This window comes from Danio rerio, chromosome 11, assembly GCF_049306965.1.
Source record: "Danio rerio strain Tuebingen ecotype United States chromosome 11, GRCz12tu, whole genome shotgun sequence".
NCBI classification, from domain to species: domain Eukaryota; kingdom Metazoa; phylum Chordata; class Actinopteri; order Cypriniformes; family Danionidae; genus Danio; species Danio rerio.
Window position 1 is genome coordinate 44,739,178 of NC_133186.1, and position 22,323 is coordinate 44,761,500.

General features: G+C 31.9%; 1 protein-coding gene across 3 annotated transcripts in view; it reads left to right on the forward strand.

Moving 5' to 3' along the window:
• The first annotated feature begins 3,100 nt into the window (after nt 1-3,100).
• dennd6a (DENN/MADD domain containing 6A) overlaps nt 3,101-22,323 on the forward strand; it is a 41,371-nt gene continuing 22,148 nt past the window's right edge. Inside the window, 5 exon segments of one of the 3 annotated variants that reach the window (NM_001430830.1) lie at nt 3,105-3,435; nt 5,781-5,819; nt 5,925-5,967; nt 18,699-18,811; nt 21,277-21,357. In NM_001430830.1, the coding sequence (NP_001417759.1) occupies nt 3,220-3,435; nt 5,781-5,819; nt 5,925-5,967; nt 18,699-18,811; nt 21,277-21,357 (492 nt within the window). In that variant the 5' untranslated portion in view covers nt 3,105-3,219. 3 annotated transcript variants of the gene reach the window in all.

Sequence of the window (22,323 nt, forward strand, 5' to 3'; positions counted from 1 at the left end):
AAGTTAGATTTGTGTATTTATGAGTCGCGTTTTGAATTGACGAATTGGATTTGTGTATTTATAAATCGCGATTTTAATTTATGGATTGGATTTGTGTATTTATGAATCATGTTTTCAATTTACAAGTTGGATTTGTTTATTAATGAATCTCGTTTAGAATTTATGAATTGGATTTTGTAACTGTAACTTGAGTTGTGAATATATGAATTATATTATTTAAATGTAATATTTTTGAGACCAATCTGGCTCTATAAAAAGGGCTCTAACAAATAAACACAACAAAGAACAACAAAAAAGTCATCATACAAATAAGAGATTCACATAAACAAATAAAAATTATAAACTAGTAAACAAACATATGGCCTGATAAACAAATACCATACTTTTTTAATTAAGATTTCCCATATACTTTTTAGTTCATACTTCTGTATATTTTTAAATGCATTTTTTCTGTCTTTATTTTTATAATTGTTTATTTCCACATCTATACCCATATTTACCTATACATGTACCTATATTATATCTATATTTTACCTATATATGTTTATTTTAACAGAATATTCTTGCATCAAATTGTCTATAATAAATGTTATTGTTGCATATAATGTAAATTCTAGATGATTTACATAAAGTTGCATTTTAAAAGAACATTGAAAGAGTTTCCAAGCCACTTTTCCTTTATCTCAAGATGGCAATTATTGAAAAAACAGACCACTTGGTGAACATAGACAGAGCAAAATGGATCCAAATCACCAGAATCAAAGCATTTTCAAGGTACATCTTCCGCTAGACTTTGAGTAAAATTCACATAAATGTATTTATAAATCATCTTTGGAAAGTATTTTAGTTTCAGGAAGAAGGAGAGGCTTTCAAAGCACACCCCGCCCCAAGTCCCTCTGTTTGGACTTGGAATCTGTGGACTAAATTGCACTGAACATCTGTCATACCAAATGGAGCATGCTGATTTGACTCTAATGTCTTGCTCAGACTAATCCAATTGTTTTGTCTCTTATGTGACCCATATGAAGTAATTAAGTGATCACTGTTGGAAAACCTATGAAAACAATAATGTGGCTCAATGATGCACCTGGGACATTATATGTTAAATGTCCATATATTAGACCGCAATATTAACTAGTCCCTGCTATGTTAATTTGATTGGAGACAACAGGGAGTCACCATGCAAGCGTGCCACAGAAATAAACAACCAATACTAAACAGGCCTTAATCAAACTGTATTTGACCTAAAATATATATTGTATTGGATTAAGTAAATTAAATTAGACATAATTATGCAACTTCACTGTAACATGAATTCCTCAATTACACAAATTGAAGGTATTCAGCTTGGTGGTGCATTTTTTTATTAGGCCCACTTGGAATCTGCGCACACAGAAATCTGCCGACTTCCGCAGATTTTTAGCCCATCATAGAGTTTATTTATTTACTTGTGTAAATGTTTGTACATTTATATTTATTCAGTTTTTAATTTACTTTTAGTAATGGTATTGACTAATATGAAGGTGTTAATTTGATTTATTAACAATACAGTTTGTAAAGTAATCTTGTCTTTTAGTAGATATATTATCTTTTAGTGGCGCAGTAGGTAGTGCTGTTGCCTCACAGCTAGAAGGTCGCTGGTTCGAACCTCGGCTTGGCGTTTCTGTGTGGAGTTTGCATGTTCTCCCTGCCTTCGCGTGGGTTTCCTCTGGGTGCTCCGGTTGCCCCCACAGTCAAAACACATGCGGTACAGGTGAATTGGGTAGGCTAAATTGTCCGTAGTGTATGAGTGTGTGTGTGTGAATGTGTTTGTGAATGTTTCCCAGAGATGGGTTGCCGCTGGAAGGGCATGCGCTGCGTAAAAACTTGCTGGATAAGTTGGCGGTTCATTCCACTGTGGCGACCCCGGATTAATAAAGGGACTAAGCCGACAAGAAAATGAATGAATAATACACTTGCCTTAAATACTGTACATAATTTCAACAGTTCTGTATAAATAAATTCTGAGAAGCAGAGTAATCGTATGTTTTATTATACACTCTCAGAAAAAAGGTACATGGTGGTAAAGAGCTCTTTATGATACTGTTCTGTACCTTTTATGGTACATTTGAAATGAATATACACACTTGTTCTCATACAAAAAGGTACATAAGAGTTAAACAGCTCCTTCTTTATTACAATATCTATGAAAATAAGTATGGCTGGAAAGGCAAAGTGATTTAATGAATAATTTTTTATATTAAAACATGAATCATCATTTAAAAGCAAATGTTTAAAAAACTCATAAACATTAATTATTAAGTTCTATAATACAAAACAACTGGTAAAACAAAACTATAGGTATTGTAAACTAAACATTTAAGGCATTTTTAATAAACATTTGGAGAGCATTTTCTGATAAACACAGTTTCATTATTGATATCTGCACCTTGTGGCGTTTGCTTTTCACTACACACCTGAGCTGGCAAAAGTCCTGCAAATGTGAAGTGTTCATGCTGACATTTTAGTAAACTAATCAAACATTGTGCATATCTCATTACAATACTCTATTTCTATTTTGAAATTAAGTAAATTAAATGAACTTTTAAGTGTTTACAAAGGTGTTGAGTGAAAATTGGAGAAAAAAGTTTTACATTGTACATGGGAGAATGAGTTTCTGTAACATTTTTGTGAAAAGTGCTGTGAAATATTTAGCAAAAAATAGATCTTTTGAATGATGTTTAAGTATTTTTTATTCTTTATTGTAAATGAAAAAAGGTGTATTTACACATAAAGTAACTTAAAAAAGCATTGCTTAAAAAATTTATTTGATGTTTTATATTTACTGAAAATAAATCAACACATTTTGGATAAAGAAAAATGCCTTTAAGTAGTTCTTGAAGGAGCACATTTGACACTGTTAAGGTACAGAGTGTCTTGTCACTGTAGTGGTGCCTTCATGGATCAGATTTGTACCTTTGATGAAGCTACAATACTATATTTGCAGATTTTAAAACCCAAAGGTACATTTTGGTTTCGCATGATACAAAATGCCAATACAAACATCTCTGTGGTTGCGTGCGCGCTCCCGCTCAAATCCTCACTTATGACGTTGCGACGCGCTCCACGCAAGCCCCGCCTCTTTCATCCTGGACGTGTTTGTATTTACAGCACAAGTTCCTCCAGCTTTCATCAACAAACCGAGCCCGAATTCTCTTGGACCGAACTGAAGGTGTCACCATGGCCTTTCAGGGGTCCGAGGGACTGGAAGAACAGCTCGAGGAGCCGGAAGACACCCTGAGAGTCTCCCCGGCAGAGGAAATGCCTATCGACGGGCCTCCAGCAGTGGGGGACCCCGAGCCCGAGCCGTTACTTTTACCTTGGGATCGTTTCTCCTCCTGGCTACATTGCATCTGCGTGGTCGGCTTCGATCTGGAGCTCGGACAAGCTGTGGAGGTAAAGCAGTCTTTTTGTACTGAGTCTCTTTTCTGTTTGGTTGTTATCTTTGGCTTAGCCTGCTAGCCGGATAACTGTGTGGAAGTCCATGGGAAACCTGCTAGCGTCAGTTGCTAACACAAACAGTTGAGTCATCAAAAAGTATTGTATAAAACATTAGAAATGCACGATCTGGTGCTCGGACGAGCTGTTGGGGTACATTGGGCTTTTTTACTCAGTCCTTTAACTCCTTTGTGTTCGGTTGTCATCCTTGACTTAGCTGGCTAGCTGTATTGAAGTCAATGGGAAACCTGCTAGTTTCAGTTGCTAACAGAACAGTTGAGTCATCAAAAAGTATTGTATATAAACGATTAGTGCTGCACGATATTGAGGTACAATTCGTTGTATATTCACACATTCATTCTCCTTAATAACATAATATCAGAAAAGTAGACTAAAAGGTGAAATCATATTAGCAGCAAATGACTATCGAAGTACAGCATTGCTCACTGCCGATTAAATAGTGCTAATGTTGTTTTAAAGTCATACTTGCATGTGATTACAGACCGAATATTCAAAGTATCTTGGTAAACAATATGGGGAGCATGTAAAAAGTTGTCACTGAACGAATGTGCGAAGATAAAATCAACTTTACCTCAATCTGCATAATATTGGAAAAATCTGACATTGCAATATTTTGTTTTGCTTGGATATATATATATATATATATATATATATATATATATATATATATATATATATATATATATATATATATATATATATATATATAAATATATATATATAAATAAAATATCTCTTTTTGGAAAGATTTTATGAATTTATATAGGTGAGATCAAGTATTATTCTGTGCAGGAATTGGCATAAAATATATACAATTATATGCATATAAATACAATAGAGCAAAAATAAAAGTTAAATAAATAGTGCTGTGTTGTTTTCTAACAGGAGGTCTAACAGTATTCAAATACAGAAATTGAACAATCAAGCATAAAATAATATAGTCGTCATTGTATAGATAATTTTCTACAATAATATTTAATAATATCTTTCTTTTAATCTTATATAAATAATCTAATCCAGTCACGTTGCTATTGCGGATACAAACATTGCCATATCGATGCTCAAAAAAATATTGTTCAGCCCTATAAAACAACCATAATTATTCATGTGTATCTTTTAATTAATAAAACAATTATGTAAATATGAATCCAAAATCAAACAAAAAGTGCTCACGGGTAGCTTAAATAATGTGTCGGTGATCTTTAGGTAAGGGGTTCATCAGAATAAACAGCACAAATCAGTCCAAGGCACTCGAAAAATGTGAAAAAATATTAAAAAACCTTGAGTGACATGGCTATTCCTTAAAACTGCGATCATGGGAGCTCAAATATTCTAAAGCACAATTGTTTCAGATGTACTGAAAGCTTCCAGACAATATTGATTGCAACTTAAAAACTGCTGTACTATAAAACTGCACTTACACCAAACTGTAGCATCAGCTCATATAAACATATGTTCTCCTCTATTCAGTGTAGATATGCTTAAGAAATATGTAATTTGCAAAAATCAGTTCAAGGCACTCGAAAAATAAGAAAAAAATCTCAGTTTTAAGGAATAGCCATGTCAATAAAGGCTTTTTAATATTTTTCCAAAATTTTCTAGCGCATTGGACTGATTTTTGCTAATTATATTTATGTTATTTTAAGCCCATCTACACCGAATAGATGCATATGTATATATATTTTGATGCTACAGTTTGGTGTAAGTGCAGTTTTCTAGTACAGCAGTTTTTAATGTAGTAATCAATATTGTCTGGAAGATTTCAGTACATCTGAAACATTCGGCTTCAGTATATTTGTGTCATCATGATGTAACTTGCGGTTTACTATGGTAAAGCTAATGTTTGCAAGGTAAAGCCAACTGTAAATAGTGCTTAGTGTTGCCTCTAAACACATTAGTCTAATCACGCTGAGTTACTAAGCACAGGGTTTCCACAGGGTCTTAAATCTAAATAAGTCTGAAGTTTAAATATAGCGGCCTTAAAATATTATATTTACTTAAGTATTTTATTCTATGTCAGCTTAATTCTATCTCTAATACTAATTTTAATGCATTAACAGTGCTTTAATGTATATATTTGTTCCTGATTCTAATATAATTAGTTGTATTATGACTGCAAATGAGACCAACATTGTGGTATTGGTCTTAAATTTCATTCATAATGGTCTTAAAGTCTTAAAGTTGACTATTAAACCTACAGAAATCATTCAAGTAGCAGTGACTGGCATGTGCATTTAATAAATAGTATTCTTACATTTTCCATGTTGTTCTTGTTCTTGCAGGTGATTTATCCACACCACTCCAAACTCACAGAGAAAGAGGTAAAAAGAGATTATTTATATTATGGTGTTGTTTTATATAAACATGATTAAACTATGAATTCAAGTGTTTAGTTATTGAGTGTAATAATGTTTCCTTCATTTCAGAAAACAAGTATATGCTACTTGTCATTTCCAGACTCCAATTCAGGTAAAATTATAAAGGCTTTTAATGGTTCTTCCTCTATCTGTTGTAAATGATGATATGATGCACATATGTTGTCAGCTGTTGATGCGAACACAAACGTGAGCTTAAATTTGTATTTATTTATTTATTTTGGCTGTGAAAAGTTCAGAGTTAGATCACACTGTTAAAGGTAAACTCTAATTGAAAGGAAGTTTATTCACCTATAATGTCAGAACTTTGTGGTTGACAGATATGAACACTGATCAGTAAGCGTCTTTATATTCGATACTGGAGGTAATATTAAAATTCTGTCATCATTTATTCAAAATTCACTTGTTTCAAACCTTTAGAGATTTCTTTTTTTGTTAAATACATAAGCAGATATTTTGAAGAATGTGGAAAACCATTAGCCATTGACCTCCAGCGTATTTTTTTTACTACCATGATTGTCAATGGTTACCGGTTTCCAACATTCTTTAAAATATCTTCTTTTGTGCTCAACAGAAAAAAAGAAACTCATAACAGATTGCAACCAATTAGAGCTGCACAATGGTGGGAAAAATGTAATATGTGTTGTGCTTGTTGAATATTATGATAACAATATTTCTTGCAATGTAACATTTCACCTAGAGAAATGTTATTTTTATTTATGTAACGTATAATAGATATTTCCTGATTTAACTAAATTAATTCGGGCAAAAAAATGTTAACGTGCAGAGTTTAAAACAGCAGGAAATGTGGAAAACCTCCGCAGATATTTAGGGCCTACTCACAGTATGCCATCTGAACCGTGCCCAGGCCCGTTTCCCGGATCTTTTGAGAAGTGTGAGTGCTCTGAATCGGGCTCAGGTACGGTTCACTTGGCCGGCCCTGGCCTGGTTGGAAGAAGTGTGCCTGAGCGCTGTTAACTTGAGCTTTGGCGCTGTATGCTTGTGTGTGAGTGCAAAACGTGCCTAAGCCTAAAACTGAAAGCGAGACGTGACTTTTAAGGGACTGTTTGATATGGATTTATTAATCATTCTTTCTGTTCATGTCATTGCAAGTCAAACGACTTAAACGAAATAACAGTAAGAAATCTCCACTGTGCTGAAGCAAAAGCGCATACTGAACAGCGCATCATCGGTGACGTAAGCGTGCCCAGGCCCGAATGTAATGTGAGTGCGAGCAGTCAGGGGAGGCGGAAGGGGGGACAAGTGTGCTTTGGCCTGGTTCAAGGCAACTGTACATAGTGTGAGTATGCCCTCAGATTCTTATTGGCTGTTGTCAATGGGCTATATGCACAGCTAGTGTTTTTCAGCCAATGATGAACTTCTGGTGAAAGCTTTATGTGACTATTTTTAATTTCAAAAGGTTGCTTTTACACCATCAACGTTATAATGTCATTCAGATATATTCAATTACATTAGCTGCAGGCCAGCGCAGAAATTCCATTGAAAATACTGGGGTAAAATGAATTTCCTATTTTAAAGACATGGCTCAGAAACATATAATTTAATGCAGTGCTTGTTGTTTGGTCTGATACCTATTTTATATTGTATCTCAGCCAGGCAGTGAAGATAGCTAGTTGTATGGCAATTTTTGAATGGGATGACAATTAACCAGAAGCCCTGAGGCTGGCGGACTGAATTTAAAAGACTGTGTGCATATACCCAATTTCCTCTCTTTTCTCCAGTCAGTAGTATTTATTTTAGCTCTAGGTTCACCTTTGTGCAGCTCTAACTAATAGCAGAACAGCACCTACCTGTATCAGGGATAAAGGCTAGGATAAAGATGGTAAAGTCCCATCTGATTGGTTAAACTTTAATAAACAAACTATCATGCAATGCACAAATGCTTGGCACAGAAAGTAAATGGAGTTTGTCGGAATAAATGTATCTCTGCAGTACAGATATTGCAAATACCCTTTAAAAATGACAAAAAGTCACAACAACAAATGCTTTTATGTTACTTTTTTTTCCAATATGTTTATTGATTTTTTTTTTCCTTTTTCACCCCATCAACTAGGCATACAGACAACAATGCAGCCTACACAGCACATATCTACACCGTTCTTTATATATATATATATATATATATATATATATATATATATATATATATATATATACATATACACATTCAAATAGGTAAAAAATAAATAAATAAATACTTTAAACAATTATAATAATTAAATTATATATATGACATAAAAATAATATAATAATAAAAAAATAACAATAAAAATTAAATAAAAACATGTTTACAAACACACAATTTATAGTATTCATACATGGTTCCCAAAGATAGTCAAAGTCCTTCTGCTTGCTTTTGATATAAGTTAGTCTCTCCAGTCCAGTACAGTTCAATATTTCTTTTTTCCGCTTTTATGGTGCTTTAACTTATTTCAATAACTTAATTGGGTTTCAATCTTTTTTTTTTTAAGTTATAAAAACTTTAACTTAATATTTTAAGTCAAGTTGGTTGATGTGAAAATAAGAAGTTAATTTGATTCAACAAAATTATTTAAGGCAGCTAATTCTTGCAGTTTTATCCCTGTAATAAAAATTTTTCCAATACATTATGCAGTCCTCATGTTTTTTGACTCTTTCTTGACTGGTTTTAGGGCTGCATAATGTATTAAAAAGTTATCATTATCATGATAATACTGAATACAAATATCTTTGCTTCCTTAATTATCAGAATTTAAATGCATTTCTAAAACCTGACATCTTTTTCCGCACTGTATTGAGTTTTATCTGCGCTCAGAGTGTCTGTGTTGTGATTAAGCAGTTCAGTTCTAGTGTGTGACCTGTGTTTCCAGCGGTTATGGTTTGATCTAAAGGACTGTAATTCATCTGAGTGAGTACTATGACCCGTGTGTGTTCGCTAATGTGTGTGGGATGAGAGCTCGACATTCTCTCTCCAGCAACACTGCATGCATATTCAGAAAGCAGCTCACAGTGTGGGTTGTGGAGTACTATCTGACTCCTTTGTATTGTAGATATTAATGGACCGTCACTCACTGAGAAGGACAGTATTGTGATTTCATATTAGTAGTTGATTCGTAACAGTAAATATTCAGCTCTGGTTGCTATTAATAATGGAAAAGATGCATATTAATGAATCACACTTTTGACCTTTGGTTGAGATATCATTAACATCCTAGCCGCTTGCTAGGAGTTTTTAAAAGGCACTTTCCTCATTTATTTTATTTAAAGAATATATATTATTTCACCATCTTTGATAGTAAAACATAAAATAAATATATACAAAAATAATAAAAAATAATATTATAATAAATAAATAATAATAAAAATAAAATAAAAACTATTAAAAGAGTTTTAGGTTTATTTATTTATTGATTTTTTTTACATAATTTTATTTTATGTATTGTAAAAATATTATAATATATTTATTTTCCTACATGGCAATACTGAGATTGAATTGTTGCAGAAAATGCCCTAATGCATAATTACAAAATACTTGAAAATTAAAAACAATTATTCAAAACGTATTTAAAAATATTCTTCTGTGCAAATAAAATGTTAAATATTTATTTTCTTGCATAATCAATGTTAAGGCATGCAAATGACCAATACTTTAATAAATATTTATATATTGGTGGTTGCATGTCTCAAAACTGATACAGTTGATTTATAATAATAAAGGCTTTCATTTCTAGATCCTGAGAAAAAAGTATTTATCCAGTAATCCATTTGTCCACGAGGTTTTTGTTATTTCAAATATAATATAGTTTTGTAATATCTATTGTAATAATAATAATAATTACAGTTCATTACAAGTTAAATGTTTTATACTGAGATAAAGACATCATTAGGCTGAATATAAATAAAACATATTTTTTTATACCCATGCTTTTTACATTGTATTTCACAATAGTTATTTGAAACATGCAAGTAGTCTCATGCATTTAATATGCTTTAAAATCCTTTTTGTCAATATTAATTTTAATTTTATTTAATGTAGGCATCTAAAAAGGACGTCTCACCCATGTTTGAAGCAAGGTACTCAGGAAATATTGCATTGTTTCACACTATAGATTGCAGTGCTCAGTTTAGATGAGTTTATCCCTCACATATCTCTCTTTTACATTCATATTTCCTTTAGTATGCTTTACAATGATTTATTTGTGCACATATATTAGGTAAGTCAGTAGCAAAGACAAAACTGACACTAATTTAACAAAAACACTGAAGATCAGAGTCCAAAAATTGGTACACCAAAATGAATATATTTGAGAAAATATGAAATATAATTTTAATAAACAGGAAAAATCAAGAGAAACTTGAAAAATATGAATTTTTTGAAAACTTTGTTGCTTGTAAATTTAGTTTTGCAATAACTTGTTTGAATTTAAATGCATTCTATTTCTATTCCTAAAGATGTTCAATGGCTAAACTCTTATTTTAATGGATATAACTTTTAAATAAAACCTAAATATAAAGAATGACCTTAAATATATTGTCTGGATAATAAAAAGAAATGGATAAAAATATTGATTCTCAAAATGTAATGTAATGTGTATTTATATTATTATGTATGGCCATACACTCAAAGTGCTTCACAACTGCAGTGCGCTCACCACACACCTATTGAAGGAGTGGAGAGACAGTGATACGGCCAATTCAGAGGATGGTGATAATTGGTTGGCCATGATGGGTAAGGGCTGATCGAGGGAATTTGGCCAGGACACCAGGGTTTCTTTTTATGAGAAGTGCAATGGGATTTTTAATGACCACAGAGAGTCAGGACCTCGGTTTAACGTCTCATCAGAAAGACTGCGCTCACTGACAGTATAGTGTCCCCTTCACTATACTGGGGCATTAGGACACACAGACTGCAGGTTAGCGCTCCCTGCTGACCTCTAAAGGGGGGTCATTTATGCTGAGCGCTGTGTGTAAAATAAATAAAACTGAAGAAGGTATTCTTTAAAAAGCTTTATATACTTAGTCTGCTGGACCACAGCTAGGATTTTATGTTAAACACTTCCCAAGCAAAACTATCCAGCATTTGTCATTAATTTAAATGGAGCAGTCAATATCAGCTTTGTTAAAAACAGCAACTCAGCTCTGTGTGTGAATCTAGTTTGTAACTTGTGTTATTAATAGCGATGAGGTGCAAACGAGGAGGTACAGGATTTGAAGATTACAGCACAGTCCTGTTAAAGGCTTTGTAAACACACAGCCGGTTTTATTCTGGATGTGTGCGTTTGTGGCGTTCACTGCAGTGAGTCTCCTGGTGTGATATTGATCCTGTTCTCGTCTTTCTGAAACTAGAGATCCTGATGTATGAGCAGACATCCTATCCCATCATTCTACTACATGCTTCAGCTCTCGTACAATATAGTACACTGTCTCGCAGGATGTAGCATGTCTTGTTGACAGCGTAAACGTGTATCATATTTTGCAAACTAGTAAAAGGTTTTATTGTAGATGGTTATAGTTTTAGAAATCTTATTGGATGAGTAACATTTAAAGGGGACCTATTATGCAAAAATGACTTTAATAAGGGGTTTAAAGACAGTTTTGTGTCAGTTGTGTGTGAATATAAGCAGCATCTGATGGTAAAAATGAGTTAATTCAGTTGTTTGTAATCAGACTTGATAAAAACAGTCTGCAGAAACACTGATTGACATTCTCAGAGGGGGAAAGCCCTGCTTATTAGTGACCCATCAGTAGGCCCACACAGAATCTGCGCGCACTGAAATCTGCAGATTTCCGCTGATATTTAGCCAATCATTAAGTCTATGCATGTACTTGTGAAAATTTATATTTAATGAGTTTTTAATTCATTTCACTAATGTTATTGTGATATAATGACAGTAATATTAAAATGTTCATGAGATTTATTTACAATACAGTTTGTATAGTAATATGTTCTGTCTTTAAGTCGATATTTTATATGAGAGACCAAATAAGTAGATCTAGTTGAATTTGCATTGTAAGCATCAAATTTAAAAATGTATTACTTATTATTTCATATATCAAGTTTTTTAATTATGATACTCCTAAAATCATTCTGCATAAATCCACAGATTTTTTTTTACAAAATTCTCTGCAGAAATAGCAAAATAATTTCCAGAAATCAAGAGAAACAACATTTAAAGTTTTTGTAGTTTGTATTTTATCTTTTAATATCTTTCTATTTCTATAAAAGTTTGGTGGCTAAAATAATAATTTAATAATAATTTTTACCTTTAAATGGTGTTTAAAAAATTTAAAACTGCTTTTATTCTAGCTGAAATATAACAAATAAGACTTTCTCCAGAAGAAAAAATATTATCAGACGTACTGTGAAAATTTCCTTGCTCTGTTAAACATAATTTGGGAAATATTTAAAAAAGAAAAAAAAAATAAGGATGGCTTATAATTCTGACTTCAGCTGTATATTTAATAAGAAATTGATAAAAAATATTCATTTTAAAAATGGGGTGTACTTAATTATGCTGAACACTGTCTATATACACTACCTGACCAATGTCTTGTGGTTGATCCTAGTTGTAAGAGCAACAAATAATAACTTGACTTCTAGTTGATCATGTGGAAAAGTGTCAGAAGGTGGATTTCTCTGATGAATCATCAGTTGATCTGCATCCCAATCATCACAAATACTGCAGAAGACCTACTGGAACCCACATGGACCCAAGATTCTCATAGAAATCAGTCAAGTTTGGTGAAGGAAAAATCATGGTTTGGGGCTGCATTCAGTATGGGGGTGTGCGAAAGATCTGTAACACCAACAGCCTGAGGTATCAAGACATTTGTGCTGCCCATTACATTACAAACCACAGGAGAGGGACAATTCTCCAGCAGGATAGCGCTCCTCCTCATACTTCAGCCTCCATATCAAAGCTACCAAAGCCAGCCCAGTCACCAGACATGAACATTATTAAGCATGTCCGGAGTAAGATGAAGAGCAGGCATTGAAGATGAATCCAAAGAATTATACAAGAACGCTTTCTTCACCATTCCAGATGACTTTATTAATCAGTGATTTGAGTCAGTGCAGAGATGTATGGATGCAGTCCTCCAAGCTCATGATGTAGTCAGACACAATATTCATTCTGTCTCCACTGCAGCAGGACTTTATATTCTATACTGAACATTATTTCTGTTCAGTGACGAGACTTTTGTCTAAGCAGAGTCTGACCTTATACTGTGCTAATGAAATCATTCAAAATCAAGACATGATCCTATTTAATTTTGATAAAATAAGCGTCATCTAGAGGCCTTTGACTCTTCATATAAGCCACTTCAGATACCAAATGATCAGCTAGAAGTCAAGTTAATATTTTCTGTTTCTAAAACGGAGATAGGCGACAAGACTTTTGTCAGGTAGTGTGTGTAAATGTTTTGTCTACTGACACATGTTGTAAAATGTGTAGTATACTCATCAAACCCAATCTGACTTGTAGCTCTTGCTGTTTAACTAGAGGACATCCAGTTCTCAATGCATGATTCATTGTTGCAGTGATTGGCCATTGTGTTGTTTTGTAAATCCCTTTGATCTCCGACTCCAGTCTTGAATGACTTCAGTCTCTGTGGGTCAGGCTGGGCATATGGAAGTTTCTGCAGTGTGTTTTGCATCCTCTTGTCGCATGCTGTGGGTGAAGCGATCTGCTCATGCCATTAGAATAGCATGCTGGTTGCTGTGGAAACACGCTTCTTGCCTCCCAAACCGATGTGAATATGTGTTTGTGTGTGTGTGTGTGTGTGTTGTGACATTATTACACATTGTTCAGTAATGCAGCAGCCTGTCAGTAACTCATACTGATGACTCAAGACTGTGTTGTGCATCTACAAAAAATGATCAGAACAAGTTACACTTTCAAATATATTTTGAGTTGGAAAAACCAATCAGTGTTTTTGTTAAAGTAATTTCCAGGACCTGAAAAAATGATTACTGGACAATTAATTTCATAATAAAATATCAATATCAAATAGATTAAGTTGAAATTAAATGATTTTACTAATTTAATACATTCTGTGTGTGTGTGATGCTATAATTAAATAGACCACTTGAAAGTTCTCATTTTATAGTATAAAAACTTTACTTTGCATGTTTTATAGTACAATTTTAATATTTGCTATATTCTATAGAAGGATTATTTGCTACATTGCTATTAGTCTGAAAACAATTGTTTCTAATTTTAAAATATAGTCATTTAGAGATTTATTGTTGTCTGTTCATTCTACTGGGGCCACCCCTGATAAATAAAGGACTTAGCTGAAGGAAAAATGAAAGAATTAATGTAAAGGTCATATTATATTATATTATATTATATTATATTATATTATATTATATTATATTATATTATATTATATTATATTATATTATATTATATTATATTATACTATATTATATTATATTATATTATATTATATTATACTAAAACTATATTATATTATATTATATTATATTATATTATATTATATTATATTATATTATATTATACTATATTATATTATACTATATTATATTATAGTTTATTATATTATATTATACTATATTATATTGTATTATATTATACTATATTATATTATACTATATTATATTATATTATACTATATTATATTATATTATGTTATATTATATTATATTATGTTATACTATATTATATTATATTATATTATATTATGTTATATTATATTATATTATATTATATTATATTATATTATATTATATTATATTATATTATATTATATTATATTATATTATATTATATTATATGACAACAAGGCAGGGGCGCAGTAGGTAGTGCTGTCGCCTCACAGCAAGAAGGTCGCTGGGTCGCTGGTTCGAGCCTCGGCTCAGTTGGCGTTTATGTGTGGAGTTTGCATGTTCTCCCTGCCTTCGCGTGGGTTTCCGGAAGGGCATCCGCTGTATAAAACATATGCTAGATAAGTTGGTGGTTTATTCCACTGTGCTGACCCCAGATTAATAAAGGGACTCAGCCGAAAAGAAAATGAATGAATGAATGAATGAATATTTATCTATGATCTATATCTGCATTTTATGTATTTATTGTTGTATTTAATTGTATTATGTTTTAATAAATGATTGTTATTGCCTGTAAAGTATGAAGGTCTATGTATTGTACATTGTTCATATACAGTATTTTCTGTTTTTAAATAATAATAACAATAATAATAATAATAAACTTGAAAGAAATGCTTAATACAGTATCAGAAACTTCAGGTTAATATTAAAACTATGATTAGGTCTTCAGTGGTTTAAAGTGATCTGATGAATTGGAGTTATACCTTTTTTCCCCCCACTAACTGTTCTTCCACATTTGAGAAATGTAAATCACAATAACTTAAAATTTTTAATTCTGACTCTGGAAAATGTTATCTCCTTAGAATTGAGAAGATTTTGTTGTCTATCTTCTAGTAAAATAAAACATATATTATAATATTTCCAATCCAAATGAGGCATCAATTATAGTCTTAAATCTAAAGAAATCAATCATTTTTAAGTGGTCTCTTCATTTTTTCCAGCAATATATTGATCAAACTATTTATTCTCATCTTTCCATTTTTTTAAAATTAAATTGTATTCTATATCAGGGTTGTAACAAGCATGTGAATTTGTCTGTTATTGCCTTTCAGACGTGCATTCAGCAGGATTAGCCTGTAAACGTTGTGTAAACGCTGCTTTTAATAGACTAGTAAAGGGTTAACTGAGAGGATGAGGTAATCCATCAGTCATGGCCTGTAGATAGAGCCAGTAATCCGGTTTCATACTCGCATAAACCACCTTCCTTGTTCCCTGTGGCCCACACACATCACTGTATGCAGAAAAGACCAAAATAGAAGAAAATGCGTAAACATGAGTGTCCTAATCTGAACCGTGCGCTCCATTCAAGAGTCTTCAAGTTATGTAGGAGTCAGATCAGATGATATGATGGTTATGGAATAATGGCCAAATGGTTACTTAACTTTAGGATGTTGCATCTGCCGTTATGTATTTGTGAATGACATTTTCAGGTCTGTATATACTATTTATTTATTATCAATTTATGTATAATTTTTTAATTATTTATTTAACTATTTGAATTATTTAATTACTTAATTTACTTATTTACTATTTAATAATTTTATTTTTATTTATTATTTTTAATGTATTATAAATTATTCGTTTAACAATTTTAATTATTTATTTAATCTATTAATTTACTTGATTACTCATTAATTATTTTATTATTATTTATTTATGATGTGTTATTTATTATTTATTTAATGATTTTATTTATTTATTTACTTGTTTATTGATTATTTATTTATGATTTATTTATTCATTTTTAATCTATTTTAATTAATTATTAATTTAATTTATTTAGTTGTTTACATCTTTACTCATTAATTAGTTTATTATTAATTATTTATTGATTATGTATGAATTATTTATTTATTTAATTATTATTTATATACTTATTTATTATTTATTTTTTCATTCTTTATTTATTATTCATTTATTTAGTAATTATTTATTTAATATATTTTTTAATATTTATTGTTTTAAATAATTTTTTCATTTATTTGTTTTATATGTGTATATATATATATATATAGTTTTGTTTTTGTTTTTATATTGTTTTTTTCTTTTATAAATATTACCTTTAATTTAAAATTATTTGATTGATTTGTTTAATTTATTTATTATTGTTTTTTGATTTTTTCATTTATTTTTTTAAACTAATTGTTTTATATTATTTTAAAATTAATTTATTTTTATTTTATTTTGTTTTATATTGTTTTTCTTTTTAAAAATATTAAATAAAATTTTATACATTTTATTTTTTTTAAATATTGTTTCATTTATATATTTTGATATTTTTCCATGTATTTATTTAATATTATTTATATTATTTTGTGTTTTTATATTGTTTTTCTTTTTATAAATAATATAAATAATATAATTAATTGTATTAATTTATTTTATTGATTTATTAAATTTATTTTTTATTATTGTTACATTTATATATTTATATATGTTTTTAATTTATTTTATGTTATTTAATTTTCTGTGTTTTTATATTTTTATATTTATTTTGTTTATAATTATTGTATTTAATTTTATAAGTTATTTAATTTATTATTATTATTATTTATTTTTTATTAAAAATATTATCTTCTTAATAGTAAAATAATATATTGGAATGCAAGTCAAATTCACTGCTTTAGTGCATTTTACAATATGTTATTTGCACTTTAAGGCACCAGGCTGGCCTTCATTTGAGATTATGCGGAACACCAGATTTTTACAGCCTAAATATTTTGGTTTAACCCTTAAAGACCTAGAGGTATTTTGTGGGCACCTAATGGGCCTATATTATTATTTTTTTTAAAAGCAGTTTTATTTTTATTTTAGCAGTCAGCCTCAAGTGTCATATATCATTTTAAACAGGAGAACCTGAAGTTTCAATCTGTATCATTTAAAGGTCCAGTCTAAAAAATTTTTTGGTCCAAAAACATATGAACAGACAGAAAATATTCCAGAATTTTCCAGAAACGATTTTTAAAAAAGTGGCATTTTCTAGTTGTTACAAACAAAACCTTATGAAGTTTGTTTTTCTTTCTTTAGAAATACATGCTATGATGTTTTATACTTCCAAAATAAATTTTGTCTACATCCACCATTCCCTGAGCAAGTTATAGCAATTTATTTCAATGTTATTCCAAGGCGTTTTTCAATGGGGGAAAAAATGAACTAAACAGAAAAAAAAATGTTACAAAATAACAGAACAGTGGAGCAAATTTCACTTTTTCCAAATAATATATTTTCAGTTACTATAAACAACACCACTTACAATGAACAAATAAAAAAATAAGAAAATAATAAATAATGTGTCAAAGTCCAAATAAAGTCCAAATAAACATGGTGCAAATCCTCAGTAAAAAATAGATATAAATATTTACTATACTATAAATAGTTATATAACTAAACTAGATTCAATATGGAACATCCTTAGGTTTTATGTGCCAGCATGGATATGGTTGTCTGTGGATATGGATTTGATTATGGTTGTCTGCAATGCAGATAAACAGCTGCACCTTCATTTGCGTCTTTTGAAAACAGCAAGAGCAGCAGTTCGTCTTTGCTGTGTCACTGTTTTGTCATGTTTCTGTGCTGCTGTGCATGCAAAAGTACTTAGTATGAGAATTATTTCATGCAAAACTTTTTTTTTTTGCGTTTTATTTAGCCGCGCATAAATGTATGGCTATTTCTCATTCCGTGTTGTTCAAAAAGCTTGTTGGTCCAGAAACAAAAGCGAAACCTATGCTTATTGGTTGTGATATAGCGAGTTTGAACCAATCTGGGCATGGAGGAGGGTCAATGCATCAATGTATCATGTCTGGTTTGTCCTGAGACACAGTGACGAGCGTTTCTTTGTCAAATCAGCGTTGTCAAATTTTGATGACGTAACCGCACTGATTCCGGAGCCTCTGAAAGTCCGCGAATGTTATGTGATACAGCACTGGAAAGCTAAGATTCTCTTCTTTATGCCAATCTTTGAATTGTATGAATCGGATCAGCGGATCAAAAGTTATTAAACATTTAAGAGCAATACTTATTTTTAGCCGCGGGCGGCTGTCTCGGTCTTTAAGGGTTAAGTTAATAAGTCAGATTTATTTAGGGTAAAAACACAAGCTGTCCTTGAATCAGTGCATGCAAGTTTATTCTGTGTAGTAAAACATGCAGATAAACATAACTTTTTGTGTGTTTGTGCATGTGTGCGTGTGTGTGCGCAGGTTGTCTCGGGGACACACAGTTCTGCTTCCGTTTCCGGCAGGCCGCAGGCAGGAAGTCGTCACTCGGATGTTTCCTCGAACACTTCGACCGGGATGCGCCGGTGTCTTTAAAGGTCAGTGTTAAACACAAGTGTGCCGCAAGCCTGCGTTTGAGTGAAGGTCTCGGCCGTTAGATCGCCCCCTGGGGGCTGGCTGCAGTACAAGTCATAAAGCCCGCCTCCTCCGTGTTAATGAAGGAGACTTGAGCCCAAATAAAAAAATTAATTACACTTGCAGTAAAATGTCCCGAAAGATGGTTCTGGTCGATTAAGGCACTGATTATTGTGCTGAAATAGGTGCAGATCTTCATTTTTGTAAACAGTTTGTTTTTAGCAGTAATTTAATGCTGGGCGTGTCATCGTGTTTGACAGCGGTGATTGACAGTTTCTCAAAGCGCGGCGTCTGAGCTTCGGCAGGAGACTGAAATGTTATTACTCGATTTCTGTGATATTTTACTATGACAAAATGAGTTCAGCAGTAAACTACAGTTTCTGACATACATGATCTGGTGGAACACTGTTTATTTGCTAAGGTCAGAGCTTTTTTCGGGCTTTATTAGTTTGCTAATACACGCCTAGCCACCCAGATAGCAAAATACACTGGGGCCAGTTCTTGCCTGCCGGAGACTTACCCCTCAGACTGACTACCTCTGCTGGACCTACTCCGGATGCCTGGACTCACTGCCCGATTCCAGCCTGAGTCAATTGAGCCAGATGCGGCGGCCGAGCGAGCAGGCGCTGCCGCATGCGAGCCGGAATCAGCCCGCGACGCCGCGACTAGGTTATGCGCTGATGCCCGGAGCTGGCGCGATTGAATCTTCATTATATAAAACCCTCACATTTGTTAACGTTATTACAACCATTTTTGTTGATATAACAACAAACGCATGCTACTATGTGAACGCAAAGTGTATCACTGAGTTTAACCTTTGAATAAAGATGCAAACAGCATACATAGCAATTATTTAAATAAAGGACAAAATAAATAACAATAAACCTGTATCGATTGCACAAGTATTAAATAATAATAATAATAAATACGAAAATGACAATAAAACTGCACAATAAAATAAACCCATTTAAGTACGGGGTATACAGGAGATCGTTAGCAGTAATTCTCTTTGTGTTTAAATAATAATCTCCACGTTGATCTCCTGTAAGGTTATTTGAACTTGCTTTATAGGACGTCTCTGCATTTTAAGTTTTGGCATGTTATTAAGTGATCTACTGAATTTGCTGTTATAAATTATTATAAAGTTCGTGAAATCGAATCTTATATAACCTAATAGAGCTGTAAATGTTAGATATTATTTATTTACATCATTTACTGTTGGCGTTTTATTTGAACACTCCAGCTAACATTAAAAAGAATGTAAATTCCTCGTTGCCAGATATAATGAAGGCATCGAATAAACCAAATGAAAACGGAGGCAAAAAAATTAAATAAATAAACAATTCAAGCGAAAATGAATAAACAATATACTATGTTACAGCAGATAGACGTTGTATTAATAGTGCAAAGTTTTTTTGCACAAATTGACAAATTGCAGGGTTGGGATGTGTAAATATCCTGTTGATATTTAGTAATCTTGCTGTATTTATCTTCTAAACGCACGATTGTTCCCGCATGGTAAATCGTTATGGTGTGTAGGCTATATTTTGGGTTCTGTTGATGGCTAATTAAAAATAAAAACCTTTCTAAAAATGTATGTGTTGTTTATATGTTATTGTTCATATTTTACAAGTGTTATTTCTACCCCTATGAAGATAACAAATACCAACAACAAATATAACAATAAGAGAATATATTATTTGTGCTCATGTTCAGGCTAGAGTGTATAAAAGATCGTTTATTTCTGCAGTCCAGCATGTATTGCTTTTATTAAAGTTTAACAGCTTACATCACACCGTTTTTAAACCGTATATTATTGTGTTTTTTTTAATGTAAGTGCTTCTATTTACATCAGTGAGCGTTTGTTATAGTGCAGACACCGGCAGTCGAGTGAGAAGTTCGGGGGGCGTGGTTGATTTTACATAAAGCGTTTGGTTGGAAGCTCGACTCCGCTCATTATCGCGGCTCCTCCTCTGGCTCCATCAGAAAGTCCTTCTGCGCATGTCTGGCTCCAATTTCAGCAGTCTTTTGCGACAGTTTGTGCCCGTCAAGCTGGCGTTTTGCCCTCAAGGCGTTCAATGGCAAAAGGGGCTGTCGCGTCGTCCATATTTTTTACAGTCATTGGTTAAACATCAACATTCATTCATTCATTCATTATCCTTTGGCTGTTGAACATCACTTTGGAGTCACAATTATTTTTTACAGCAGTGTTAATAATTTAGCTTTTATATTTATATATTAATTATTTTTGTATTTGAATTGATTATTTTTGTATTTATTACTATTTTGTAAACTATCTCAAATAAACTATGATAATATGATAGTGTTGAATGTGTCTGTATGATGTCTGTGTTTGACCTGTACAATGCTGCTAATATTCTACAGCAGATTCTAATAGTAGATGTGCTCGTTTTCCTGTTTCCCACAGAAAGATCAGGGCTATTATTATGGGTACGTGTACTTCAGGCAGGTGCGAGACAAGTCACTCAAGCGGGGCTACTTTCAGAAGGTATGAAAAATCTAATTTTCCATCTCCATGAGCCTGGAATCTAATGAAAGCGTTTTAATTGAGTATGGTGCTATTTGGCATTTGTTGTAACATGCAGTGCAACAAACAACTCTGATTAAGCATTTTGCGCACCCAAAAGCTAATGCTTTCATGATTCTCATCACAAGTGGATGGTGATGAATACAAATGCAGATGGAGATTAGGGTGTTTTATGCTTGTCCACCTTTAGAGAAGGTCAAAAATGCATTTTAGCCAAAAAATCAATAAAAATGATTAGCTTGACACCTAATGCTTCACCATCCGCATTACTATGTACATACCAACTGGAATGTTTATTGAGGCTGTGGAATAAACTAAAGGTGTTGTTTTAAAAGATGTATAATTCCTTGCACAGGCCTGTGATTTCACTTTATAAGACCTCACTAATTTTGTGCTGCCTGCATGTGCTTTTTTTGCACTTTTAAATTGACTTGCATGTTATTATTTTTTTATCAATAAGGAAGACCCTGATTTTATGTCATCTAAAGGTCGTCTTGAATGACTTTTTAAAAGAACAAAGTCATATCTTGGATGGGAGAAGTTAATTCTTAAAAATAAAAAAAATTGCATAATGAAGTTCACTGTTCACATTAAGGCGATTAGAAATGATGACTTGAATCAAGGCAAGGCAAGGCAAGTTTATTTATATAGCACATTTCATACACAGTGGCAATTCAAAGTGCTTTACATAAACAGTAATAAAAAAGACAAGTTTAGGAACATAAAATGCAGACAATAAAAATTATTAAAAACAGATAAAAACAAATTAAAATGAAATGCAAAAAAAATGCATTATAGGAGTAATTAGTGTAGATTTTCTTTCTTTTCACTCCTCATTTGTGTGATACTAACATTGGGAAATCAAAATTCATGAAAAATTAATACATTCATTTAAATGTTGGTCCATTTGTCTGTCTGTCTTTCTTT